General features: G+C 40.8%; 1 protein-coding gene across 2 annotated transcripts; it reads left to right on the top strand.

Annotated features, from left to right (window-relative positions):
- The first annotated feature begins 3,614 nt into the window (after positions 1–3,614).
- LOC115171282 (desumoylating isopeptidase 1) lies at positions 3,615–6,739 on the top strand. 2 transcript variants are annotated; one of them, XM_029727946.1, is made up of 7 exons: positions 3,995–4,270; positions 4,480–4,501; positions 4,656–4,725; positions 4,810–4,846; positions 4,945–5,054; positions 5,197–5,319; positions 5,423–6,739. In XM_029727946.1, exons 2-7 carry the CDS (start codon positions 4,492–4,494, stop codon positions 5,508–5,510), a joined length of 438 nt encoding a protein of 145 aa, XP_029583806.1. In that variant the 5' UTR covers positions 3,995–4,270; positions 4,480–4,491; the 3' UTR covers positions 5,511–6,739. The 2 variants fall into 2 exon arrangements, with proteins under 2 accessions (XP_029583805.1, XP_029583806.1); XM_029727945.1 differs by lacking the exon at positions 4,810–4,846 and having other exon boundaries at positions 3,615–4,074.
- Positions 6,740–12,130: the final 5,391 nt, after the last annotated feature.

Here is a 12,130-nt window from a genome sequence, read left to right as displayed (position 1 = left end):
ATGGGATTAAGGTCTGGGGAGTTTCTTGGCCATGGACCCAAAATATCAAAGTTTTGTTCCCCGAGCCACTTAGTTATCACTTTTGCCTTATGGCAAGGTGCTCCATCATGCTGGAAAAGGCATTGTTTGTCAAGAAAACTGTTCCTGGGTGGTTGGGAGAAGTTGCTCTCGGAGGATGTGTTGGTACCATTCTTTATTCATGGCTGTGTTCTTAGGCAAAATTGTGTGTGAGCCCACTCCCTTGGCTGAGAAGCAACCCCACACATGAATGGTCTCAGGATGCTTTACTGTTGGCATGACACAGGACTGATGGTAGCGCTCACCTTGTCTTCTCCGGACAAGCTTTTTTTCAGAATGCCCCAAACAATCGGAAAGAGGATTCATCAGAGAAAATGACTTTACCCCAGTCCTCAGCAGTCCAATCCCTGTACATTTTGCAGAATATCAGTCTGTCCCTGATGTTTTTCCTGGAGAGAAGTGGCTTCTTTGCCGCCCTTCTTGACACCAGGCCATCCTCCAAAAATCTTCGCCTCACTGTGCGTGCAGATGCACTCACACCTGCCTGCTGCCATTCCTGAACAAGCTCTGTACTGGTGGTGCCCCGATCCCCCAGCTGAATCAAATTAAGGAGACGGTCCTGGCGCTTGCTGGGCTTTCTTGGGAGCCCTGAAGCCTTCTTCACAACAATTGAACCGCTCTCCTTGAAGTTCTTGATGATCCGATAAATGGTTGATTTAGGTGCAATCTTACTGGCAGCAAAATCCTTGCCTGTGAAGCCCTTTTTGTGCAAAGCAATGATGACGGCACATGTTTCCTTACAGGTAACCATGTTTGACAGAGGAAGAACAATGATTCCAAGCACCACCCTCCTTTTGAAGCTTCCAGTCTGTTATTCGAACTCAATCAGCATGACAGAGTGATCTCCAGCCTTGTCCTCGTTAACACTCACACCTGTGTTAACAAGAGAATCACTGACATGATGTCAGTTGGTCATTTTGTGGCAGGGCTGAAATGCAGTGGAAATGTTTTTTGGGGATTCAGTTCATTTGCATGGCAAAGAGGGATTTGCAGTTAATTACAATTCATCTGATCACTCTTCATAACATTCTGGAGTATATGCAAATTGGCATCATACAAACTGAGGCAGCAGACTTTGTGAAAATTAATATTTGTGTCATTCTCAAAACTTTTGGCCACGACTGTACTGTTATAATCTCCACCCGGCACAGCCAGAAGAGGACTGGCCACCCCTCAGAGCCTGGTTCCTCTCTAGGTTTCTTCCTAGTTTCCTGCCTTTCTAGGGAGTTTTTCCTAGCCACCGTGCTTATACATCTGCATTGCTTGCTGTTTGGGGTTTTAGGCTGGGTTTCTGTATAGCACTTTGTGACATCAGCTGATGTAAAAAGGGCTTTATAAATACATTTGATTGATTGATTGATTGATTCACCCTCCTTGTTTTTTTCAGTTTGTTGCGTTACAAATTTTGATTGAAATATATTTCATTGTGTGATGTTTTTTTGTCATTGATCTATACAAAATACTTGATCATTTCAAAGTCAAAAGAAAATTAAAATGTACAACAATTAAATAACTAAAATATAGTCATTGCATAAGTATTCCCCCTTTGTTTAGGCAAGCCTAAATTAGTTCAGGAGTAAAATGTACATGGACTCATGAAATAATAGGGGTTGACGTGATTTTTTAATGACTAACCCTTTCTCTGTACCCCATACTGTACATAAAACATCTGTAAGTTCCCTCAGTCAAGTATTGAATTTCAAGCACAGACTCAACTACAAAGACCAGGGAGCTTTTCGAAAGCCTCATAAAGAAGGGCAGTGATTGGTAGATGGGTAACAATAACAAATCAGACATTGAATATCTCTTTAACCACGCTGTGGATTATATATTAAACCCCCCAGATACAGTCGTCCTTCTGAACTGAGCTGCAGGACAGTAAGGAAACTGATCAGGGATGTTACCATGAGGCCATTGGTAATTTTAAAACAGCTACAGAGTTCAATGTCTGTGATGGGAGAGAACTGAAGATGGATCAACAACATTGTAGTAACTTCACAAAAATGACCTAAATGACAGAGTGAAAAGAAGAATACAAATATACAGAATACAAATGTTCCAAAACATCCATCCTGTAAGCATTGCTGAAGTACAGTAAAGGAATAAAATTTTGGCCTAAATGAAAAGTCTTATGTTTGTGGCAAATCCAACACATCACTGAGTAACTGCCTCCTTATTTCCACCATGGTGGTGGCTGCATCGTGGAATGGGTATGCTTGACACACACTACATATGCCCACACATGCTTCCACATGCATACTGACTCCACACACACACACACACACACACACACACACACACACACACACACACACACACACACACACACAGAGTTGCTTACCAAGAAGACAGTGGCCAAGTTACAGTTTTGACTTAAATCTGTTTGAAAATCTATGGCACAACTTGAACAATTTAGAAAATAATGGGCAAATGTTGCACAATTCAGGTGTGCAAAGTTCTTAGAGACTTACCTAATAAGACTCACAGCTGTGATCACTGCCAGAGGTGTTTCTATCATGTATGGACTCAGGGGGTGAATACTTATCTAATCAAGATACAGTAAATTAGTGTTTTATTTTTCATTAATAAAAAATAGATTTTTCTTCCAATTTGACATTACAGAGTATTTTGTGTAGATCGTTGACAAACAAATTACAATTAAATCCATTTTTATTCCAATTTGTAACACAATAAAATGTGAAGAAATCCAAGGGGGTGAATACTTATGATAGGCACTGTATGTGACAACAACCTTCAGACACTTAGTGAGTAAACCTGTGGGTGAACAAAGTGGGAGTGAACTACAAGCTCCTGATGGGTCCATAACTGAATATTTAGAGGGTTTTGTAATGCCAACCAAAAGTATACAAATGTAAAAATAGTTTTATATGAGACACTTGTTAGAACCCTTAACTCACCTGTCAAACCTTGTGAAGTCTCGAAATGCAATCAATGTTGGTTCTGCTGTCCAATTCCATGATTAATGGCCACAAAACTACAATCACTATGCCCTTGGATCTAAAGCTTGAAGACTCAAGTGCAACAATAATACACACTGAAATATGGGTGTATTATATTTACTTGCTTTAGACTTGGTGGAGGACAATCACATCACCCCCAACTAACTTTTACACTAGGTGGACAAATGAAGATGCTGATGCACTTTCACCTCATAATAGCTAGCCCATTACTAAAGGCTGCCTTGATTTTGGTTGGGGTAAGTCTTACATGTTGATGGTGTTTGAAGATAGGGCTAAGTCTTCGTGAACGTTGTCATGAGTGTAGAAAGGAACGATGTTGTTCAAGTAAACAAACAGGCTAAAAGCAGCAAAATTAGATTCAGCACCATGGACAGCGGCGGCAATAGAAAATCCGAAATTCAGCACCTGGACAGTGGAGAGCGACTGTCTCGCGCAATGGTCACTCCCCAGTCCACACTGGGTGAATCCCATTTAATAGGCTAAAAAGACTATTGATAATGTTCAGATGCGAGGAGCTGTAGTTGGGGATTTGATAGAGAATATCATGGCAATGTTTTTTTATTTTTTTATAACAGAGACATTCTACCACAGAACCTATACAGTGCTATGTGGACGCATGGAGGCGCTGATGCACTACCATGCCCATGAGATGCCAATCTGCTATTTTATGGGGGACAACTGTCTCTGGCAGCCAGGGTACTTGTAGATTGTAATCAGACATCTAAATATCTAACGTCATAAGTACAACGTTCAGGTAATATAGCTGATAATATAATTTCGTGAAATTTTTCAGTAGACAGCAACCTTGCAAAACCAGCGAATCAGCAGTCAGTAGAAAGGCAAGTTAACCGCAAGATAGCTAACGTTACTGTTAGCTTAGCTAACTAACAAACACAAACACATATTTGGGGGTTTGACGTAATGGATAAAAATGACACAACAACATACAGTGTACAACTGTATATATACGACCTGTCAAGAGGAATGGCTCGCAATCTCAGCCCAATCATGTTAGGTAAGTGAAGCTCAGTCTCGACTACTTCCCCAGATAGTGAAGCTGTGTAGCTATAGTAGCTAGCTGCTGGTTGAGATTGATTGAGCACGTCGGCAAGCCTTTGATCCAGTTGATGGGTAGCTAGCTACTTTTGCAATGCAGCATTTTTTGTTTGTTATTAACTTGCTAGCTAGTTCGCCACAACCTGCCAATTGAAGTAAGTTTGAGCTTGGTTTATACAGTATAGCCTAGCTATTCAAAGGCTTATTCTTCAGAATTTCAGCTCAACAATATTGCAACGTTTACGTTAGCTAAAATGCTAACTACACACAAGACAAGAGGTTTGTGCGAGCTTGATTGATATGCACGCTCATCAGCAGCGTCAAGACTCGTTCACACACATATATATATTTTAATGTGTTACAGGAAAACAACTTGATGGCATTTGGTAAGAATTCTCCCACCTATAATTTTGTGACAATACAATTTATCCACACAACTTTGTCTTTACTGTCACTGCAAATCTTTCGAAGGATTATTTTCATGTCCATATTGTAACCATCCATTACTGTACACTCAGTCTTGTGTTTCAATTCTCACAGGCACTCAGCCATTGTGGTTTATGGAGACGAGTTCTACTTTGGAGGAGTGGGTATTTCCAGCTGCTCACCGGTAAGCCTAAAATTATGTATTGGCTAATATCCTTCTAATATTTGCTAAGACCTACTTCAGTGTGCCCTCTACTCTTTATCATAGGTTTGCACTAGCTGACAGTAAGACTAGGCCGACATTGGTATGACCTTCAAAGAGGAGGGAAGTTTAACACCGGATATACAGAGAAGTTTTGGGGGTTGGTGTTTTGTAGGATAATATGGACTTTATGTGTTTTAGGGGGGAACAATGCTTGGTTCCCCAGACACTGTGGTGGAATTGGGAAACACAGAGGTGACAGAGGAGATCTTCATGGACTACCTGTCCTCGCTAGGAGAGAACACATACAGGTGTGTGTCACAAAGAAAGTGTTGTTTTTGGGTAACTCACCTCATACACCACCACCTTGGTGGACACATCAGCCACGAACACAACATAGCAGTGATAGCTGATTTAGATCTGAGATTGCTTTCTGTTCTTATTCTTCTATAGAGGCGACAAGTATAGGTTGTTTGAGCACAACTGTAACACCTTCACTAATGAGGTGGCCCAGTTCTTAACAGGCCGGACGATCCCTTCTTACATCACAGACCTGCCCTCCGAAGTGCTCTCCACGTGAGTCTACATACTTAGTAGCTGAGCGACAGATACTAGTAATGCATTACTGACTTGTGTACCTCTCTGACCCTCTGCCCTGTTTCTCTGTCTAACCATTTAGACCCTTTGGTCAGATACTCCGGCCTATACTGGACTCCATCCACATCGCTCCTCCTGGGGGGAACATCATCAACGGTCGCCACAGCTAAACTGCCTGAACTGCATACAGTAATATTTAGATATGTTCTAATTTACATTTTCAAAACGGAGGTGGGTTATTGATGAAACCGTGGAGGGTGAATCTCAGTGAGTCTAGTCAGTCACACTGCTTTTGTACTGCGTATGCTTGGTTTTAGTATGATTGTTTTGTAACTCCCCACCAGCACTGCTCTCGCCTTTTGTATGTTTAAAAAAATGTCGATTCAGTTTCCAGTTTTTGTTTACGGACCTTCCTTATTGCCTCTAATGGTATGATCCTGATCTGAGGGAAAGTTGCGCAACATTAACTTTCTCACAAATCTTCCAATATCATCAATATGATTTATAAGAAGGTTAGCATGTATCTCAAGTCAGGGTTTCAGCATGACTTCCAATGAACTACTCCACCTTCCACCAGATGGTGTGTGCTATATACACCTCTATGCCTTCACCTCTCTCACCTTAGTGTTAATGTTGCTGATAGTGTGATATAAATGCTGAAGTGTACAAAATCTGCATTAGTTCTCTGGATGAAGAAACAGACCATGCGTATCTTGTATGTGTTTGAAATAATATCAGAAATGTAATTTATTATGAAAAGGTTTGTACAATTTTGGGGTCAAGTTTGGGATCAAATCATACATATTCTTGTATAATTTTCATTGGGCCATCAGTGGGAGCAATAACTCTTCACATATCTGTACTTATTAGACTAGGCATGAAATGTGTAAAGTCCTCTTATTAAATGCACGTATTCACTGCAACTCCTAGCACTGGTTAACTATAGCATCATTCAGTAGAACAGTACAGTAAACTATATGTTCTGTAAAAGACAGCACCTCTGGTATCGCATCAGACAGGTAATTACAGCATAGCATGTCTCAAATGCCATGGTGACACTATCTCTTCATAAAAAGAATGACTCCACAAATAGGTGCTTATATGTTTTAGTGAAAGAGACAAGGCCCTTCACCTTGGTATGTTGCTCACGTAACCACCTTCAACAATCAACCTGACCAATGAAATACTCCTTATTTGTAGTTTTATTTATTTCAGGATCAGTTGCTGGCTGCTAAATGTAATGATACATTTCAGTAGATATTTATGAATACTATATTAGTTATGTATGTTTATGTATGTATGATATTGTTTTTGCACATTGTTTGCTTGTTGTTTTGTAATTGTATCTATAAATAAAGCCATTCACTGCAAATTTTACTATTTGCGCAGTTCTGCAAAAGTGTCTGTGTTACTCTTCCAGTGTTAGGCATGCAAAGTATTGGTCCTTCAAGCTGGATTTGAAACATGTTTTTGATCCATTAAAGGAACTACATACAGTTCATTAGATAAATGTCTCCATATTCTATCTAAAGCACAATTTTAGACTGACTTCTTCCTGTTTTGATGTTGATTAGATGTTGCCGTTCACACGCCTGTTGTCAGCAGGACCAACCCCATCACTAGTAATCATGTGAAGGATAAATTGTCCAAACAAACTTCAGCGTACTTGCAGTGACCTTGACTGAAGCATCATTTGCTCAGGCTACTGTCACAGTGTGTTATAGGACAAAGTCTTCAGTCATACTTTTTGCATGCTTGTTATGTATGTGTCATAACATAGTAGTTGTTCTGTTGTCATGGCCCTGTCTCTAAGTGTTAGTACAACTTTATATGAAAGTACAGCTGTCAACAAGATTGCGTTTATATCTGCTTCTTATCTGAACCTAGAAATCCACAGTTCAGTGGAATGACAAAGCATTAATGGTTTTTATTTTCATGCAGAATATGGATGATATTATGTAGAAAATATTGTTGGGGAAACTACAAGTCATGATCTAATAGTCCTTGTTTTATTACCTCATTGCTCCATCCTTGTAAGAGCTGAAGACACACAACGCACCCATAGATAATTCAAGCGCATGTGAAGAGAGAGCACTTGGGCTGTGCTTTGGTGACAGACCTGTCAAGACAAATAACACCATGTTTGCATTTTGGGAACACAAAAGTAGGTATGAGGCTTGGTGCTGTTCTGGGGAAGGCTACCTTGAGGTGCTATGGCTATTTATCTTCACCTCAATCCCCCCATCTCTGCTTTCTACACCAACTTCTTAGACTGGTGTTGGAAATGGTGGGGGGGCAAAGTTGTTAACATGGCACTACCTCCGTGAGAGAGACTCTGAGTCACACTCACCCTCCCCAGTGACAAACCGTTATATGACAGACCTTTTTTTATTTATTTCCTTTAATGTGACTCAAAGGGGTCTTGGACGAGTATCCAAAGGGAGGAAGGTGGTGACGAAGAGGCAACTCTAGGTAAACACCACCTACAGTGGTTGGAGTTGGAGTTCTGGTCATGAATCTATCCTATAGGAGGAGCCACTGTAATAGGAACTTGACTTGGACTGCTACATTTGCATAAGTACATGTAGGTGTTGCTAGTTAATATTCTGTGTGTGAGGACAGACGCTGGGAGACGAGAAGCAAGTACAGGGAGTGAATATTTAATAAATGACAGACATGAAACAAAATACGGACAGCGTCTGGACAAGGGAAACATAACGGCATTAATGCTGACATGGGGTTCAAACTGAGGAATAGACAGATATAGAGGAGGCAATCAATAAGTGATAGAGTACAGGTGAGTTCAATGAAGCGCTGATGTGCGTAACGATGGTGACAGGTGTGCGTAATGATAGGCAGCCTGGCCCCCTCGAGCGCCAGAGAGGGGGGAGCAGGAGCAGGTGTGACACTGTGTGGTAATAGTTAATACAAAATAAGGATTCATAATTAAAACCTCAGGTCAAGTAATTTGAGTTTGCAGATTGCCCTAATATGTTTAGGATTAATTAACTCAAACCCAAGGTTAGGATTTTAATTAAAAGTAACACACACACACACACTACTCCTAAAATACTGCTTGTTCCTGCAGCTATGAATTTCCCATTGAAGGATTAAAAAACGGATAAAATTACACTGTTGCACAATACTACAGTATAGTACAGAGTACATGGCACTCTCTCCTGTAATACTTTGAATTTATACAAATTTTAATTGGCCAAGTCCAAGCACCCCATCACGCAAGTGCTCCACCATGTAGCAATCACATTTAGTTTGATGTAATGTTTATACTGTCCAATCAAGCTTGTTTAAACATCTCTTCATCTATCTTAGGTGTCAGTTTGCATGACTGCCAATCACTCCGTCCTCTCTCCAACATCCAGGGATTTCTGTTTGGTTTCCCTTCTCTCTTATCCCCACTTCACCAGTCCCACTCCCCCCTCAGCGACATTGAGATCCCTTATGTAATGAAATACATATACAGTATTATTATTATTACCCATTTGTGTCCTCTGAAATCCAACATTCAATTTACGCTTTGTCTCAATGTGTGAGAGTTAAATTTAGTCTCAAAGCAATGTTGCTTTTATCATGACAAAACAAATGCTAATTGTTTAAATAGGAAGAACCTTGACTCTCCACTTCCTCTCTCTAACTTTCCACCTCAGGAAGCGCCCAGCTGTCAGGGTCACCATATGGGAGATCCCATGAGAAACAGACCTGCCTGACCTCAAAGTCTGAGTCACGGCAGATACTCTAAACTCCCATGCACCTGCATACATACATAAATATAGGCATCTTTGTCCTCTCCTCCTTCTGGTGGGTCCATCACCGAGCCATTTCCTGAAATGCCCTTGGGTTGTCCCATCCGGAGAATGTGTGTGTGTGTGTGTGTGTGTGTGTGTGTGTGTGTGTGTGTGTGCATGTTTGTGTGCGTGTATATGAGAGTGAATGAATGCTCTGTAATGGGAGCTCTGTGCAACCTCGCTGATGCCTTTAATAGTTTTGTTCATCAGATCATAAACGTTCTACCCTCTCGCAGCTACCTGCCAGTATAAATACTGTACAATGACTGTAATGGCTTGCTGCACATTGCACACATATACCCATGCACGAGTGTATGCACACAGGCGATCAAGCACACACACTACAAATGTACTAGCACTTTGAGATTTGTGCTGTTACTCTTTTTTTTCTTGGACAACATCCTGCTCTGATGACACGATTGGAAAGCATTGCATCAAAATGAGCTGGATTCAGGAAATGTCATCTTAAATCAGCCATAAATCCTCTTGTGACATGGGGAATGGAAGCTTGTAACATGGAGGGGCAATTGACAAAAATAATAATTGTGAAAACATTTCTAGTCTGTCTTTCTATGGGTAACAGGTTTGTCATGTTATGCTCATTTTCCACCACAAAACACAAAAACAATCCCCCAAAAAGTAGAACCAGCTCACCTGCTTTTACAGTATTACTTGACTATTAGATGTTCAATGTTTCTTTAGAAACAATGATTTAAAAAGCAAGTTTCACCATTTTAAAACAAGAGGGTTGACCTTGAATAGTTTCACCATATTAAAACAACAGGGTTGGTTGACCTTGAAATGAGGGAAATTATTATAATTTTTTTAAACAAAAAATTGGAAACATAATTATAATAAATAAATAATAATCTTCAGAAATTACTTTGTCAAAGCAACAAAATTACTATGGCTTTACAATGATGGTGAAAACTTTGAGAAATCTTAGGGTTATGTGGGTTAAAATCTTACCAAAAGTCAGAGGATACACAGAGGGACATGTTCAAATGCTGACTTTTGGCACTTTAGCAAGTCTTTATTCAAATTAAAAAATCGTTCAGATTTATTGAAGTTTCCATGTGGTCTATATTAACAGGCTTTTAAAATGCAATATTTGAGCACAATTTCAACTTAAAATATAAAAGGTACGCAAAAGGTACTCATTTCGTGGAACGACCCAACAGCAGTGGGCAAATCGATCTACAGCTATCCGCTTTGGCCGCTATCGCAATAACACAGAGCTTTACTCTGTACGACATGCTGAGTCCAGAGAGGTTATATACTATATTGCCAAAATGGAAGGCTCATGGTACTTCACATGAAAAGCTCTGTCGATGCCTCTGCTCATGTCACAAAGAGCTGAAAGGCAATAGGTTCTGTAAGGCAGTGGTTCCATATTTTTTTTTTAAGGAACTCAGTCCGGCTTTCAACTTACTCTTGAAAGTTGTAATAGTAGAATGCACAAGGTGCAATTCCGAAATTGGGTAGTGCATCATTAGTTTTCCTCTTGTCATGTCAGTCACTGCATACTTTAGAGAGCTACAGTGCATTCGGGAAAGTATTCAGACCCCTTGACTTTTTCCACATTTTGTTACATTACAGCCATATTCTAAAATTGATTAAATCATTTTTTCCCCCTCATCAGTCTACCCACAATACCCCATAATGACAAAGCAAAAACTGAAATATCACATTTACATAAGTATTCAGATCCGTTAATCAGTACTTTGTTGAAGCACCTTTGACAGCGATTACAGCCTCGAGTCTTCTTGGGTATGATGCTACAAGCTTGAGACACCTGTATTTGGTGAGTTTCTCCCATTCTTCTCTGCAGATCCTGTAAAGCAGATCCTCTCATTCAGGTTGGATGGGGAGCGTTGCTGCACAGCTATTTTCAGGTCTCTCCAGAGATGTTTGATCAGGTTCAAGTCCGGGATCTGGCTGGGCTACTCAAGGACATTCAGAGACTTGTTCCAAAGCCACTCCTGCGTTGTCTTGGCTGTGTGCTTAGGGTCGTTGTCCTGTTGGAAGGTGAACCTTCAACCCAGTCAGAAGTCCTGAGCACTCTGGAGCAGATTTTCATCAAGGATCTCTCTGTACTTTGCTACGTTAATCTTTTCTTCAATCCTGACTAGTCTCCCAGTCCCTGCCACTGAAAAACATCCCCACAGCATGATGCTGCCACATCCATGCTTCACTGTAGGGATGGTGCCAGATTTCCTTCAGACGTGACGCTTGGCATTTAGGCCAAAGAATTCAATCTTGGTTTCATCAGACCAGAGAATCTTGTTTCTCATGGTCTGAGAGTCCTTTAGGTGCCTTTTGGCAATCTCCAAGTGGGCTGTCATGTGCCTTTTACAGAGGAGTGGTTTCCGTCTGGCCACTCTACCATAAAGGCCTGATTGGTGGAGTGTTGCAGAGATGGTTGTCCTTCTGGAAGATTTTCCCATCTCTACAGAGGAACTCTAGAGCTCTGTCAGAGTGACCTTCGGGTTCTTGGTCACCTCCCCGACCAAGGCCCTTCTCCCCCCGATTGCTCAGTTTGGCCGGGGTTGGCCAGCTCTAGATAGAGTCTTGGTGGTTCCAAACTTCTTCTATTTAAGAATGAGGGATGCCACTGTGTTCTTGGGGACCTTCAATGCTGCAGAAATGTTTTGGTACCCTTCCCCAGATCTGTGCCTCGACACAATCCTGTCTCGGAGCTCTATGGAGAATTCCTTCGTCCTCATGCCTTGGTTTTTGCTCTGACATGCACTGTCAACTGTGGGACCTTATATAGACAGGTGTGTGCCTTTCCAAATCATGTCCAATTAATTTAATATACCACAGGTGGACTCCAATCAAGTTGTAGAAACATCTCAAGGATGATCAATGGAAACAGGATGTACCTAAGCTTAATTTCGAGTCTCATAGCAAAGGGTCTGAATACTTATATAAATATGGTATTTACAAAAATTAGCTAAAACCTGTTTTCACTTTATCATTATGGG

Source organism: Salmo trutta, chromosome 32 (genome assembly GCF_901001165.1).
Source record: "Salmo trutta chromosome 32, fSalTru1.1, whole genome shotgun sequence".
Classification (NCBI taxonomy): Eukaryota; Metazoa; Chordata; class Actinopteri; order Salmoniformes; family Salmonidae; genus Salmo; species Salmo trutta.
This window is presented reverse-complemented; position numbering and strand designations above follow the sequence as displayed.